The sequence below is a fragment of the Nothoprocta perdicaria genome, unplaced genomic scaffold (genome assembly GCF_003342845.1).
Source record: "Nothoprocta perdicaria isolate Ctin4 unplaced genomic scaffold, notPer1 scaffold_0, whole genome shotgun sequence".
NCBI lineage: Eukaryota > Metazoa > Chordata > Aves > Tinamiformes > Tinamidae > Nothoprocta > Nothoprocta perdicaria.
In genome coordinates this window covers 16,824,070-16,841,276 of record NW_020454092.1, presented here as the reverse complement: position 1 = coordinate 16,841,276, position 17,207 = coordinate 16,824,070, and the positions used below count along the sequence as shown (strand labels likewise).

The window sequence follows — 17,207 nt, the reverse complement described above, 5'->3', positions numbered from 1 at the left end:
GTTTGGTTTCCTGTGACTCAGCTACTAGTACAATGCCCCTATGGAGTACGGTGGAGTAACTGGGATATGAATGGTCTTTCTCACACTTTTGGTTTATGTGGTTAGCTTAAAAAAAAAAAAAAAAAAGGCATGTTTCCTAGCTTCAAGAAAAGCCATGCAAGTACCTGTCTGTAGTGTCATACTCTGGGAGTTAGCTTATACTATTAAGAAAACATGCCAGATCATGGGATAGTAAATTTAATATGGTAAATGATACATTTGACAGAGCTCCTTCCTTTCCCCTCTATCCTTAATCCTCCTGTTACCTAATGAGGGGAAAACAGAATCACAGTAATTCCTGCAGGAGAAGAAAGTCCAGATCGTTATGGAAGTGAAATTTTGGTAGTGGAGGTTCCTGCCAGGCATTGAGTATTTTGCTACGAGCACCTCTGATTATTTGGAATAACTCACCATAGGATGTTATGGAAAGGGCTAAGTCATGTTTGTTTCTTATACATTAGCTGCCCGTAGGTGAATAAGCCAGTATATTAAAAGACTAAGTAGCCGGCGTTGTTGGCCAGTGAAAGGGCAGCCACACGGAGCATCTGAGTTGGGGTTTGGTTTCAGTCTGCAGGCAACGGTGCTTTCGCTTCTGATGAAGAGCTTCTCATATGATGTCTGCTTATTATTAAAGCCCCCTGCGCCTCATACGTGACTTCTAAAAAGAGTTCTTGTTCAGCTGATGACCTCCTGATTTATAAATATTATCTTGGGATACCCTTTCCATATTGCTTATACCTTTTTTTTCCCCTCTAAGATGGAAACACAGCTAAGTAATATTGACAAGCTATTTATGGTCAAAGCACTAAATAGTGTTCGTAGATGTGTTTTAGTTTTTAGAGCTGGTATGCGCTGGAATAATATTTACTCCTGGGGATAGTTAGAAATTTGTAGCTGTGATAAATTCTACTTGTTACAACAGCTCAGTTTCAAAGCTCCTGCTTATTCAAACTTAGCATGAACTTCTAATCTTAATTATTTAGATATGTTTGTTTTACTTGCAATGATTTAACCACTTTTAATAGTGTTCTAGACATTATGCACATACAGCCAGTGTTTTCAGAGCATAAGTGATGTTTTGGGATTTGAGGATATTCCCTAAACAGATATTTTCTGGCTTTCATTTTTGTGTGGGCTAACAAAGGGAAAACAGACGTTTCCAGTTTACATCAAGTCAGTATCGATACCTTGCACATGAGGTGTAATTTGGAATTGATTGGAGGTGGTGCTCCAAAGATCCTGCCTTATGGAAAGACAGATGGGAAAAGCGCTGAACTGCGTGGAGGCCACGTTGTCTTGGGCTCTTTGTGTGGACTGAGAGCAGATGGAAATTAGAGATGGCAACCTGAAAGATTTAGGATTCGTGAATCTGAGCGTCCTAAATTCTTTAGATTATAGAAAATTAGAATACTGAGTTATGCACTGAGTATGCTGAAAAATCCCACCAGGGCTGTGTCTGCAGGTTTTAATTCCACCTGTTCGCTTGGTACAGTCTCTGCAAGTTAGAAAGCAGGCCAGGGTGGTCCTCCTGGGGCAAAAGAAAATAAAATACTCTGAAGAGTCGGTGGCTGCTGAGTTTTTTCCTAGCAGTCCCGGAGTTGGTAATTTGGGTAATCCAGTACTTGGGCTCCAAACAGCACATTGCATTTGGGGTCTTGTGGAAGGATGATGCCCACTCACAGGTGAAGGCAAGTGGCTATGTCAGGTGTTTCTACACTTAATGGACAAAAAGATTCTGTTTGGGAGGAAGTGTATGCAGTATTTAGAAAAGAAAAACAAACTTGAAGAGCAGTCTGATATTTAAACAGGTCTTGGTGTGGAGACACTTGAGCTGGTGCTACCATCACTGTGTTGGCCCAGGTTCACCATAGGTCTGCTGTCATGAGGTCTGCCAGCTGTAGCACTTGCCTGGAGTGCTTCAGAAGTGATCTTTTTGCTTAGAATTGATGTGATGTTTATAATTTCCAAAGTAAAGATTGGACTTGCTGGCTCAAGAGTTTCTCTTGAGAGAAAAAGACCATCTGCTCTACTGCTAAACTAAAATAACTCAATTCTAGACCACCTCTGTGTCTGTAGATCATTTCCAAAGTGAAACACGGAGCTTGCCTCTTTGAGCTAAGCTTTCCTTAGCAAAAGCTTCTCAAAGAAGCTGAAGCAGAGTTTGATTTCTCTCAGAGATGTCCAGCAGCTGCTGCTGGACTTTCAGCCACTATAATCTGGGGCTGCATGTTCAGGTTGCAGCACCACACTATTGGGTTAGTCACAGATCATATGATTGGAAAAGACCTTCAAGATCATCATGTCCAACCGTGTCTTTTATGAAATGGGTGTAACTTGGGCAAAGTTTCCAGTTTTATAACAGTCAGGTTTGCTTATTTTTAAAAGACAATAAATATTCATTAGACTGGGGGTTTATTACAAATAATACAGTGTATGCTCTTGTCATGAGGGTGTCATAGGTAGTTGCACTTGGCCTGTGTGTCATCTCTAATATTTCATTTGTTCCAGAATATTATTACTCACTTCCTTTAAGACGATAACTATGTTTTTTGTGCAGCTAAACTTCTGTTTAACCTTACCAGGAGAATGTGACAGTAGGCTAGTTCAGACAGGTTAACGTTCATTTGGTAACTGGCTGCTTAATTAGCTCGCTTCGACCTGCAGCAAATTAAATCTTTGGGAGATCTAGCAGGCAAATGGGAAAGTTGTTCCGAATTATGCATAAAAAGAAGCAGGGTATTTCCAGTGCTCATGGCAGTAAATGAAATGTCAGGCTTATGATTTATTCTTGGGTTTTGATTAAGGATGATTTAAATTTGATTGGGCTTACCATTTTTGCAGTCTAATTAGGAGGATGGATGCTGTATTTGTGGAATGTATAATTTAAGTGTCTCATTTTGTGCCCAAGAAAAGATAGTCATGATTTCTATCGGATTTAGAAAATGTTTTTTGTCCTTTAGAAGTTTCCAAAGGATACATTTACTAGAAGCACCATTTTGAATGTACAGACAGAAAAGGAAGCAAGATTTGTACAGAATCAAATATTTTTGGAGTTTGGATTCTGCAGAAACTGGATTTGGGGCCAAAATGAATCAACCATGTTAATTTAAGATCTCTTCATATTGTATATTTGACCCTATATTTTATCAAAATAGGACTTAGGTACTGCAGAAAATCACATTTTAAGTTCATCAGATTCCCTTTGCCATGTCACATGTGCTTTCCAAAAGAGGGAATCAGGCCATGTGTACCCTGCAACTCTATAAAGAAATGTGTGAAGGATGCTCAAAATGGCAAAGAATAGCACAGAAGAATTGGAACAGCTTTTTGGAAGGGTTTTAGAAGTTCCTTTGGTCAGCACGGAAGATAACGGGACAGATAAGATAAAGCAATTTTATTTTGCTTTAAGTGTTAATCTTATAAGCATGGACATTTTCTTGGTTGTTAGCCAAGAAAATACAATACTCTTACAAGGAAAGTCAGTAGCTTTATGGCTACCTTCAAAAGCAAGAATCTTGCCAAATTTCCCAGTTTAGTGGATATAGAGAGTTTAGTTTATTGAAGCTCCAGCTCTACTTCATGGATCCCAGTGGTCTCACTTCAGTAGGATTTTTCTGACAATAAAATAGTGTATTTGAGTTCTCGTCTTTAGTCATAACCATGAATATATTTTTGAACAGAATGTGCAATAGCCTCTCCAAAGAGCAGTCTGATCATCTTTCAAAAGGTGTTTCAAAGGTGTTTCTTCTTTCTCTGATTTAAAAAGTGTAGAATTAGGCATAGAGTAGTAGGAAAGCAGAGCTCTTTCTCTTGACATGAGTATCCTCTCTCTGCTAACCCTAAGTTCACCATAGTCTTGTTGGGCTTATGTTCACATAAAAAATCTAGGAGGTGCCTTTGATAATGACAAAGGTGGAAATTAAATGTACTTTCTGAGTAGAAATTTTGAGTTTTACTGTTTCTGACACTAAACTTTTTTTCAAGATGATTAAAATGTTTTTGCAAGGTAACTTAATTGTTTGCTGGATTTTTGTGAGGAATCATTTCAATTTTCCAAGCTTCCTTCTTTATGTCTGTATAATTAATTCAGACTTCTGCAGTACAGTCTTTAATTTGAATATCAAATTAGACAAGAGAAAAAGAAAAAGGCCTAAGTGAGAGCATGGCATTAATAAATAATCACTACTTTTTTATTTTGTAGATGACTCTAGCTGCTTCAGGGGTGACTTTTCCTTGCCATCGACTTACAGTTGGAAGAAGAACTTCACCTGTACAAACAAGAGAACAGTCAGAGGAGGTCAGAACATTTTTATTTAAGTATATTTAGGTATACTCAAGGAAGAAGCTGAGATAATTGTATTTTGCACTCGTTACTGTCCCTTGTGTTGTCAGATATGTCTGTAAAAATACATATGAAAAGATTCGTCTTGTAATTCTTGTAATATGTAATTGTAAGAAAGAAAGCAAATGGACAAATGAGTTACAGGTGAAAATACGTAAATCATAAGTTTTGAAAAAGTTTTGAAACGTACTCCAAGCCTTAAATTTGTATGTGAGGGAGTATTAAGTGTGTTCAAATGGGTAAATATTTTTCTGTATGTATATATTTCTCAAGAGATGGCCTTTATTTTATTTTATTTTTTTTTGTATTTATTAACAGCAATGCACTGATGTTCATATGGTAAGTGACAGTGATGGAGATGACTTCGAAGATGCTACAGAGTTTGGAGTTGATGATGGAGAGATGTTTGGAGTAGCATCATCTGCCTTGAGGAAATCGCCCATGAGTAAGAGTTAAAAATTAGTTTACTCTGTATGATGGGTCTGCCCACTAAGAAACAGATCATTATTTTTCAATAGGGACTGAGTCTTATGGGTATTTCAGAGGAGTGTGTATACTTTCATACATTTGTATACTTGTATAATTGGTAACAACAATGGTGCTGTTACAGTATGGTGCTATGTCTTTGATGTTATCTATAGGAAATTCAAAAACGAACGTAACTAGCAAACCTTCCAAGTCAATCCTTTTCCTTTAATGTGTTAAAGGAAGTACTCGGTGTTAAGTTGTGAATAAGTGATTTATCACATTATACTGGTGCTGGGGATTTTGCTCTTTGGAAAACCAGGATATATTCATGGGTGTGTCTGGAAATTCCATATTTCTTCAAAGATTTTTGACTATTTCAGAATATTTCAGAATATTTAAGGTTGGAAGGGACCTCTACAGATCATCTAGTCTATCATCTAGACCATCATCTAGATCATCTAGATCCAGATCATCTAGATCATCTAGATCATCTAGACTATAGTCTTTCGTAACATTTATATAGCATGTTAAAATTCCTCTCCCTAAGTTTGCGTTTTTCTCTTTTTCTTTAAGTGCCAGAAAATGCTGAAAATGAAGGAGATGCCTTATTACAATTTACAGCAGAATTTTCTTCAAGGTAAGCTTAGCCTATTGCCTATAAAAGTAAACGTAAAACAAATGTACGCATTTTACTATGTGGGCACAGAAAATTAGGCATACAAATCTAATCTTTTTAAGCTAACTTGGCTGAGATAATTTAGGAAACAGAATATTTTTTCAGTCCAAGTTAAAGTGGCAGGTTCTTGCCTAACTTAATTTTCCCTTACTTAATTATGCCCAGAAGCATTTGGATTATATATAGCCATTTTAATTGGATATACAGGAATAGAAAAGCTGAAGTTGATAAATATTGAAAAAATGTATCTTGATTTGTAATAAGATTTTTCTCAGTGATAAAGTGCTTGGTCAGTCATAAATGAATACTTTTTAAAAATACAGAACTGCTGCCAAATAATTATCAGGTAAGTAGAAACTGCTCAGTCGCCAGAAACTCTGTATGCTACAAATTAATGCAAAGTTTGTCTTCTGTTTTTAGTATTGTGTGGTGAAATTTTTATTTATGTAGGGGGGTGTGTGTGTGTACATGAGATTCATTAATGTAATATAATAGCCTCTGATTAACCTTTAAAACTATAATAAAGAGAAGCAATAATTTATGATGGAAAAAATGTATAGAAATTCAAATGTCTGTTTATGTAAACATTTTTTGTGATAAAATGCATAAGGCAGCTATTAGTTGGAGCTTTTGAATGTCAGGAGACATATAGCTGTTAAAGGGCAGAGGGGAAATATTTACAAATGTAGTACTTCAGATTTCTAAGGTTTTAGCCCATTGCATTGTATTAAAGAAATGTATGAGCTGGAATGTTGAAACTATTTATTTCATACTTTATATTAACTGCAATTTTTGTCTCAAATAGATATGGAGATTGTCATCCGGTTTATTTCATTGGATCATTAGAGGCTGCTTTTCAAGAAGCCTTCTATGGGAAGGCTAGAGATGTGAGTGTGTATTAACATTTTTTTATTTGACTTAAAGGAAAAACGGAAACTACTCTAAATGCTGTATTTTATTTTACAAAGATATACTAGGTTTCGGAGTGTTCTTTTTATTGTTGTAAACAATTATAGTCTCTTAATTGGTTGGCCAAAATATTTACCCTGAATATTGCTGAAATGATAGTATTTCATACTTTCTTAACTAGTCAGGATCTATTTTTATTGAAGTCCTTGAGTCATCAAAGCTACGTTTTTTTTTCTTTCCTCTAATTTTTCTTTTCTTCCTGAAGTAATGCTGTCATAATGCCAGATAACATTGTCTGGGAGTCTTGTGGTTGACAAGTTCAAAGTTTCATGTTGTTAACCGCCGTGAGGGATGACTAAGGAAATTGTAATTTTAAATTGAAATGTCTCTGAAATACATTAATACTTATTTCTTTATACAGCTTTATTTGCCAAGTAGGTTCCAGTATTAAAGTTTTATTATTTCGGTTTTCTGTCCTCCCAGCCAGACATCTCAAGTTTCTGTTATTCCATGCACAGTTGTCAAGTCAGTATTTTAATAAAATTAGAATGGGAATAGTTTATTTAAGTTTTGGTGACTTGAATTCACTAAGGAGAAATCCAAACCCCTGCATAATTAGGCATAGATAAAGCTGAAACACAAACAAGAAAATTATGCTGTTTAAATTTACTTTTGTTGCCTTGATAGATATTTGATTTTTAAATGAAGAATGTTTTAGCTTCCCATAGTTAGTCATATTGGAAGGAACAGAATGTTATGATAAGCATGATTATGAGTAAGTTTATGTAGATAAGTAAAATTATGAATCTGCACTAAATATCTTAGCATTTACTGGATATATTGTGAACACAAATAATTTTCTCACAATTTTGATGGATCTTTTCATAACTTTATATGGATTTCAGAGTCTAAATTGCTACAGAATCATTCAGTGGGAAAGTATTAATTCATGATAACTCATTAAACTAATAAAACATAAATAAAGCTCAATAAAGTAATTAAGCTAATGCATGTTAAATAAAGCTAAATAAAGTTAATAATTGAACTAATGGATGTTTAAGAGAAATCAGATGATGAATTGAACATGAAAAATTCTGGAGGTAGGAAGTTCACTTTGTGTCATTTCATTAGAAATAGTTAATAGTTCATCAGTATAATAAAAGAAGAGAGCCCATTACGAGCTTTCATAAATACTATTTTATGTGTACAAATCCATTTTATTGTGATACAACTATTTAGTTTTTTAGTTGTCAGCATAACTCATATGCTAGTTATAAATCTGAAATTCCCCATTTCTGTCATTTTGCAATAGTCCTCAGATCCTCCTTAGGATAAAAGAGTGGATTTAGGAGAGAATTATTATTTTTGCATCTTTAACTATTTTTTTTAATTATTTTTTGTAAATACTGGCTTACGTTTTGGAGTCCTCCCTTCTCCCCTGAACTCCAACACTAAATCACATTATTTTGTGGAACATCTTATTTAAAAAAAAAAAAAAAATTGTAAGCACCATTTGTTTTTACTGTATTTTTTCCTTCTCAAACATTTTCCATACTGCCTCCTGGAATTCGTAATTGAGAAAAGTGATACTTTATTTTTTTGCTTCTATAATTGTATTTTTATAAAATATATGAAAATGTATGGAAGATAAGAAAGAGCTCAGGAGAAATTGCAACCTGTGTGTCTTGTTTTCTGATTTATACTGTGGCGGGCACTTAGTTTTACCAGGGCAACAGATGAGCTTCAGGCACCAGCATTCTTCACTTGAAGTGAGAAATTGAGTTCCAAGAGTAAATAAAAACAAGATTGAAGGTTTAAATCCTCTGCTAGGCTTTTTGAACTTATATACTCATTAAATGTTTATTGGAGTGGTGGGATTACGAAGGATTTGGGTAGCTTCATCAACTGGTATATACTTAATCACTAAGTAAAACACTACATTTGATAGAGTGTTTCTCACGATGCCACACTCAATCCATCTTAATGAAAACCGCTTCAAACTGATTTAATTTGAGAGCACTTGGCAGCCAGAGTGCTCCAAGATCTTAGCCTTTTCTTGACAAATTCTCAGTGCTGTCCAGAGCAGAAGGTGCGCTCTGCAGTTCAGGTCCAGTGAGACAGCCACTAGTTTTGTTTTTAATCTGCATTCTTGCTATTTTTTCCCTCTAAATAATCCATTATATATGAATTTGAGGGGTTCTTACAGATATATTGTAGTTCTGGTTATATTAAGTAAATTCACTTATATGAGAACTACATTTTAAAAACAGAATGTGGTTGAAATTCTTCTAAGGAAAATAGATGTTTTCTGTTAAATCGTAATATATTATTCTATGTTTCAACATGTTAGGATAGTAATTTCATAATTATTTAAGAAAATGCTACTTCAAAAAGAATCTATCACCTTTTACAAAAGTGAAATACTTCCATTACCTGTGTTTGACTTTTGCTATCAGGTATTTTTGTTTTGGATCTCTATATAGGTAAGATTAACATTTATATATGATGCATGTCTGCTTTCCTTAAAAGCAGCTGCTCCCGTGACAGTGCCAGTTTTAGCTAGGAGAAATGGAATGAGGTCAATATAGCACTACCTTAAAAGCTGTTTATCTCTGAACTTGACTCTAATAAATAAATAAGGAGACATTCAAATAACAAATTCTCCCTTTGGGAAACTCGCCCTTTACTTACGGTGCTAAAATTCTTCGACACGGCAGCCTGTGAAGCACAAACTTGCTCAGGTAGCTTCGTTGTCGTGAAAATAGTCAGACCAGATACCATGGGAGAAATCTTGTAATGGCCATTTTTTCCTGAAATTTTTGGGGAGGCTTCTTTGCAGCCGAAAGCAGTTTGATTCTGTGTTGTGTTTTGAAACATAGGAATTTTGAGCTAACTTAGATTGGTATTGCTGTAATACTAGAACCTGATCCCTGCCTTTAATCTATTGCAACTGTTTACTCAATTAATGCTAAAATATTTTCTTTTACCAGTTTGTTCACTTTCTCATTATTATAGGTGGTTGCTCCTCTTCTGCTATGAGCAAGGGTAAAGAAACCTGCTTTGCCTTTACGTAGCTCTTATTTTATATACCTTTCCTAGATCATCTTCTGCTTCCTCTTTCAGCCTTTCTGTTCACTGATTTTTAATATGTGAAACATCTCCCATTGCACAGGTTGGTATTGTTCCCTCAACATACATTCCTGCATACTGAAAATAAACCATGTTTTTCCTCTCTTTCAATATCATTTTTTTAGATTCAGTTCAGCAGCAGAACTATTCCTGTCACATATGGGCACTTTATTTCCTGAATATCTAGAAGGAAGAATACTTCTTGGCATGCTCAAATAAAGCTTTTTCTTGTTTCTTAGCCAGTGATTTGCTGATTTTTTGCATGCAGCAGCAGAATGTTTCTTCATGCAGGACTTCCTAAATCATCATTTTTATCTGCATAATTTATAAAACTTTCCCTCACTATTATTTCAGGTAATGAACTTAACACTGAAGAGAGATTCACAGAAATATAATTATTCAGATTTGTGCTAGCACGGTTTACAGAAACAGTGTTGAATATTCTACGTTCTTCTTGTCTGTAACTGGTTTTAGTGGAAGGCTATGGACTAAGTCCAAGCCGGTACTAGGCATTGTGTCACCGCTTTTAGGTGCTGGGATCTGGGAAGAGCCTGGTGTGAGTATCACTTGAGTTATGCTGCATATATTTCTAAAGAAGAAATGAGTGGACAGAAAGGCAACTGCTCTCTATCTCTCTATGCTCTCTATATGCTCTCTTATCTTGTGCTTTAGGAGCACTAGATACTGTCAATGAGAGCCCAGGAAACTACAGTTTCTGTCATGTCTAGTAAGTTTGGGAAATAGGTGATGAAGGCACCAGTTCCAGAACAATTTATAATTACTGATGGGCATAAAGTGTCAGGAAGTGACTGATTTGGGGGGCAGATTCTGTCAAGCAAATGATGGAATTGATGATGTTCTTCCATATTTTGTCCTTTCATTCTCAGTTCTGACCTCTTGGATCGTCACTGTTTAGAAGTTCTGGCTACAGCACACAAACATGATTGTCTCATTGTTGGACTACAAACCCTTTATTCAACTTAATCCATCATATCTGAGAAGTTAATCCTTCCTCTGACTTTCCCTTCAGTGTCTTCTGTACTTAAAATTCTATAGTAGAAGTTTATTTAGGTGGTCTAGCACACTGTCTTCATTTTCCCCCTCTTTCTGCATGTATGATATGTAGATCATCTTTGAGTTTGTTTTTAGTTGTTTAATATTCTTTTCACTGCGTAAGTTATTATAGATTTGAGTGGTGAGAGTAAGCCACTATTTGTTTCATTCATGGATCATGTCAGACAGATGGAGCTTTGGATAACAACGCTTTTGTATTTTGTACATAGCAAATATGTGGAGCATCTAATGACTGTTAAAAGATTTTTTAGGGGGTCTCAACCTCATATATTTTGGGTAATTCTCTCTGCCTAAAGCTTTGCTTCTTCACATAAAAGTCACTAACTTTCTACCCTAAGTACTGAAATTTATCTTAGCAATTTTTAATAGTTACTGTGTGGAACAAAAATAACTGGAGTCAGCAGTGTTACGTTTATGGGTAGAGAAATTTTTATTAAGGGCTTTGATATTCTCGTTATGAAAAGGGACAGATAGGAGTGCTCTTCCACTCTGATTTTATACTTCACTGTAATTTCTTGTACATTTTAATTTCAGTACTAAAGGCTTCTAAAGAATTTAGAATTTCCTATATCAGAGATCCTGCTTTGATCCTTTTTCAAAGTGGAGTAAATTTAGAGGTGTAGCACCACGGTGCTAGAGAAGGGTTACAGTCTGCTTGGGAAGAAAAAATTGCAGGTGTTGGAAGAGCTGTGTCCAAGGCGACTGATCATAGGATCTCCAGGATTACCTTAGAAAGGTGGATCAGATCGTTCCCTTCAAAGGCTTAAAGATGTGAAAACGTGTCCCTTTGTTCATTTAAATGAGCTCTCAGTACATAAAACCGGGAGGAAAAGGGAAGATCTTGATTCATTAGCTTACCAACTTGAAAGAATATTCCTGCCTCTGGCAGATGTTACATAGTGAACGATTTTGTCTCAATCCCGCCTTGAACTCGGAAGCCTATTCAGAAATAGCTGTCGTTTTGCTCACCCTTGCGATTGCATTGCTGTTCTCACTCCACTCATATTTTATGTGTCAGTAACTTACTCCTGTTGTTAGTGACTGGCTGAGAAGCTGGGGTATCCCCTTACTTGGTCAGTGAATAACAGCTTGGTCTCTCCCTCTCATTACAAGCTGTGTTTCTTTCTGCCTCAATAGCAACTTTCCCTTCTTTTCTTCTATTTCCGTACAAAATGCATCTGCTTTTCTGGAGCAGCAGCCAATGCAAAAATGGCCATGTTGGTGGCTCAGTCGCGTTTCAGAAAAAAAATACTCGAGAGTGAGATTTTAGAAGGTATTTAGATAGCTAAGCTGCTGAAAAGTGGCTGGTGCCACTTTCTGGTGGCCCTTGTTCCTTTGAGATCAATGAAACTTAGAGCTTAGAGTTAAAGCAGTATCTTAAGACTCATTGACATTGATGAGACTTTGACTGCATCTATAAACCCAAACCCTTATGTCCAGGTTACTTGGAAAATCCCAGTATATGATCCCGATCCGCTCTTAATCACCCACGTGTTCTGAAAAATGCATTTCTTGAGGGTTTAAGTGTGTGAATGCCTTTGCAAGTCCTAAAGGTATTTGGCACTTGGGACCTTTTCAGTGTGTCATACCATCCTAAGTTCATCCTCACTGGGCTTTTTTTTTTCATTAAAATGTTAGGAGTTCCATTCCATTAAATTGCTAGGAGTTCCGTTATTAGACTACTTCTCTGGAAGAAAAGGTCTCCTTTTTCTAAAAAAAAAAATCCTTTTTCTAAATATATATTGTTATAGGTTAGGTTAGTTTAAAAAAAAAAAAAAACAGAACAAAACTTCAAGCTATGAATCTGTTACAATAGTACATTTTTTCTAAGCAAAAAATGCTTGTGAGTTCTATTAAGATTTTGAAAATCATATGTTTTGACTTCTACCTTTCTTTTTTCCTTTTTTTTTTTTTAAGCTTTTTACTTTTGTTCTGGCAGGATGCCTAGGCCTGACTTTAGCATTTTGAACAGATTATCAGACCCAGGTACAGTCTGTTGTATACGACGGAGTTTAGTCCGTGCATGCCGTGATTTGTTGATTCAACAAAAAAGCGACCCTCACTTATAAGGCAGCTGCAATGCAAACAGCCATTGTTTGTGTGCATGTTTTGTTGACCAAAATTTGTCCCTAAACCTTTAAGCTGAAAACTGTACATATTTTGAAACATTCACTTGTATGGAATCTCATATTTAACAGTTTCATGGGGTTGTTTCTTTGGAACTAAAAGTGTTTCTCAAGAGCCTTTTTTTCTACCCGCTCCCAGTGAAAAGAGGAGAGCAAAGCCATCCGCTTACCACAAAGCAGGGCCACCACAAAGGAAAGATTAAGGGTTTAGAGAGAGGTCAATGTGGGTTTTTCTCTAACTAAACACTTTCCTAAAGTTTCCTTGTGGAAAAAATAATGAAGTCATCTCAGAGTTTTTAAAGAATTTTTATTTCTTTTTCACCGTCTGCATTCGCTTGTCTTCTCAGCATGGATGTTTAATCTTTCTAGGCTTTGTGAATTGGTCCAAATGAATAAGTGGTGAGCTGTCTCTCTAGGAGCTAGAGGCTTATTCTAAGGCCCTAATCACTGAGTAAACACATCTTTGCCCTCCCTCTCTTACAACTGCTATATAATAGTTGAGATTCTAGCACAGTAACCTGGATATTGCAGGGATCGACGCTTTGAAATGCAGAATGGCTGATCCTCCAAAACAGACAGTGCCTGATCTTCCCCTGCCTCTTTCTTCTTTTTAAATTAAATATCACCGCCGAAATGCTGTTTTATTGCTTGATATTGTGCATTAGTGCCCTGGATTTTCAAGTTTAGTTTCAGTCAACATTGTTGGCTGCACTTATATGGGACTCTGCATGTTAGGCTTATTAATGGCCCCTCCTGGCACATGTGTACTTGGGGCTGAAGAACATTTAAATTAAATTAGACAAACATTAATGCAAATTACTAATCCCTTTCCCAAAGTCTAATCTTCAAGTGTCTCTTCTTTTTTAAACAGTCATTAAGTTTTATCCGAAGCCAGTATATAATGTATAGTCATACTTCTCTTTTTTTAAAAAAAAGGGGGAAAAAAAAGAAAAAAAAGCTCCTCTTAAAATTGCATTCCATGTACTCAGCATTTCAGTACACATCAGTATGCAGTTTTCAGTGTTACTTGTGATGAGGAGATTTGAAATGACTGTTTTAAAAAATTCTGAAAAAGTGATTTATTGTCCCCAAGTAATCTGCGTATTGCGGGGATCAGGGATGGGAAGAAGAAGTGTAACTTTTTAAATTTTTCTGAATGATGGTCATAATTCATCAAAGAACATGATCTCTCCCAGTGTCCCTCTTTTTTTCTCAGTGTGCTCTTTACCTTCTGGTTTGCATGGGCTTGCTTTCCCAAGGCAGCCTGACAATGTCATGGGGACGTGATGCAGCTCTGTGTTGCTGGCACCTAAATCTTAGCTAGTCCGTGACAGACTTCCAGGAGAACCAGGCCCAGGTTACCTGGTTTCCAGGAGCCACCAACGTCACCTTCAGAAGGGCATCATGGACGGGAACATCGGGATGAATTGCTGCCCAAACACCCAGCATCGCTGTCTGGGGAGCATGGGTGTTTCTGTGGGGACTTAGCACCATTGTGCTGTATGTGCCTATAAATGGGCTCCTGTAATAAATACACTGTTACTCTAAGTTGATTATAAATGTATTTGTTTAATGTCCTGAATATTATTATTTCAAGAGGTGTTTTCCTTCTTCAGGGGAGTTATACTAAATATTATCTTTTTTGGGCAGCAAATTAAAAACAAACAAATATATATGAGAGAGGTTTACAGCTGTAGAGGGATGGGCTATTTTCCCTCAAAATCTGTTGCTCTTTTTTCTTCTCTGCTGTGTGCACATTGAGAGGCTCCGTGCACCCTGTAAGCCTCACTGGTTGTATTAACACACAATTTGCAATTTTCAGCTCCGAAACAGCCCAAGGAAACTTTTCCTGCTCACGTTTCCCCCTGTCCTTGCAGAGAAAGCTCCTGGCTATCTACCTCCACCATGACGACAGCGTCCTGACCAACGTGTTCTGCTCCCAGATGCTCTGCGCCGAATCCATCGTCTCCTACCTAAGCCAGAACTTCATTACCTGGGCATGGGACATGACAAAGGAGGCCAACAGAGCAAGGTGACACAGCACACACAGCGAGCGGAGCTCAGCCCTGCGCCCGCTCCGTGTAGCAGATGTTTTGTTACCCAGTATTTATTAAATTGAAAAGCTTTGTGCTTGTCCTCAGCTGATGAGTGGAGCTGAGCTGTTTGACCCCAGTTGGGAGCTGGGTCCTCCTCCCTTTCATTATTCCTGTGTAGGAAAAACAGTTCAAGCAATTATTCCTCCTTTTCCCCTTCTTTTAAGTTTATTTTTGCAAACATAGTTCTCAGAACGTGTTTTCAACACTGTGCCACAGGGTGCCATAATATTATGGTACCTGTATGTATGTAGGTGTAACTGCATTAGAAGTGTCTGGGTGGTTTTTTGGAATAACTGCTACTCTTGTTGCTGGATTTTTAAATTTATTTAATAATTTAATACTAAATTATTATTTTAACTTAAACTAATTTAATAATAAAAACCAGATTTTACCAAAAATTTTGAAGCTATTAATTCCCACCAAGTTTTATGACCTCTCCAATTTTCTTGCAGAGCATAGCCTTGATAGTATTGGGCATTTTGATAGGTTTTAATATAATAAGAAACGGTAACATGTTTTTAGAGACCATCTGATGGTCCTTCTTTACTGATTAGTTAAGAAATAAAAGCTACAGATTCCTCCTTCTTGAGAACATCTCTCTCCTCTAGTTATTTAACAGTTGTTCATAATCTATTTTAACAATTATGTTTAGAAAGTAATCTGTTTGGTTTTAACTTGGATTTCATCATTTACAGAGAAGACTGCTGCTTGCCAGGGTGGTGTTTTGGGTACATAACTATAATAATTTTTCTGATTTTTTAACAAAAGTGGCTGCAGTCATTTGGTCTGGAAGAAGGTTCCCATTTTTTATATAACCCCACTGATTACTGAACGACTGAAAATGTAGATATGTGCTCCTTTTGCTCTACGGCTTCCTAGAAATTGGATTTCTTTATAGCATGTTCATGCGTTCATGTTTTTAAATACATAATTATTTTAAGTGTTTCTTTAAAGAGAATGGGTAAAGAAGACCAGAGCAATCTATTTGCTTGGTAATATACTTTTAAAATGGCGTTTTATCAGTTCACAGGAATTCCTAGCTCAACCTTCTGCATCTCTCCTTGCGTGAATCAGCAGTTGTGTTCCTTGTTTTAATTACTCTGCATTTAGTAAGACACTGTTCAGTGTTCCACAATGGAGGAAAAAAAATGGCAAAAACAAGTTTAAGAAAGCTTTAAAAGGAAAATAAAAAGTATATTTAAAAAAAAAAAAAAAGTAAAAGAGGAAAAGAAACATCTCGATTTTTACATGGGACCAAATATAGACTCGAAACTCGCTCAAGTCTTTTGGCATTGCCATTCATGGGCAGGACAGAGCCTCCTCCTTTCCTTTCATCCCCCAACGTGGTGGAGAAGGAAACACTCTTTCCAAACCATCTGTAGCGGCGCGACCAGGCCGGTGACCTGCTGTTCCATTGTCCCCACTGCTTTTTCATTCCCTGGTTTCCTTTATTTTACAATGACAAAAAATTGCAGTGTAGTTTCTTTTGAAAACGTGAGTTTTGAGAACTTTTTTTTTKYTTTTTTTTTTTTTTTTATGACTGACGATCAACAGCCATGTAATTGCTTTGTTGTGTTTTACTAAAGAAATCTATTAAGTAGCACAACTTTGATACACTAGTAATAAGAGTTTGCAGGTTCGGGAGACACCTGTGGTGACCAAAGCGACAGAAGCTGCTCGTTAGAAAGAGCCCGTACAGCTGTGTCCTATTAACTCCTTATGACACTTTTTAAAACACAAAATAAAGGGCTTGTTTAAGGCTTTATAGCTCCTCTCAATGCATCTAGGCCCTGATTGTGCACTGTGATAGGGTTTTTAAGCCTTATTATTTTTTCCTTTTCCTCTCACCAGCAACAGGCACCGTCGTGTTAACAGGGAGGTCAGAAAATAGTCGGGGTAAACAGGACGTGCTGGCTCCGGCGAGAGCAGCCCCGGGTTCCTGTTCGGTGGCGCACCCCGCTCCTTAGGCTGCAGGTTCTTCGGGAGGGCACAGGGTGTCCTTCCCTCCGTGGGAAGCGTGTGGCATTCCCGTAAATAAGCGCTCCGCCCCGCGGTGCCATCGCCGCGCTTTGCTGGGTGGCAGAACGGCAGCGCTCCCGGAGCCGGAGCCCTTCCGCAGCCCTGCAAACACCCGTGCGCTCGGATTATTGCTCTTTATTCAAATGGTGAGGTGATAACAACAGCCAGGTCTGCTTTTGGTGTGCCTCCCCCAGCTCACCCCCTTACCTCCCAATATTACTGCATAACACACACTGCAGTGGTGAGTACCTTGGTCTGCCCCAAACCCTGGCATAGCAGGGCTTCAACAGGAACAGCTCCAAAATCACAGCAGTTTCTCCTGACTGTTA

General features: G+C 37.1%; 1 protein-coding gene across 1 annotated transcript in view; it reads left to right on the top strand.

Annotated features, from left to right (window-relative positions):
* The window catches only part of FAF1 (Fas associated factor 1), a 129,907-nt gene that overhangs the window by 72,299 nt on the left and 40,401 nt on the right, over positions 1–17,207 (top strand). Inside the window, exons 9-13 of the mRNA XM_026053884.1 lie at positions 4,241–4,336; positions 4,700–4,826; positions 5,423–5,486; positions 6,331–6,412; positions 14,641–14,795. Coding sequence (XP_025909669.1) covers positions 4,241–4,336; positions 4,700–4,826; positions 5,423–5,486; positions 6,331–6,412; positions 14,641–14,795 — 524 coding nt within the window. The remainder of the gene's footprint in view (positions 1–4,240; positions 4,337–4,699; positions 4,827–5,422; positions 5,487–6,330; positions 6,413–14,640; positions 14,796–17,207) is intronic.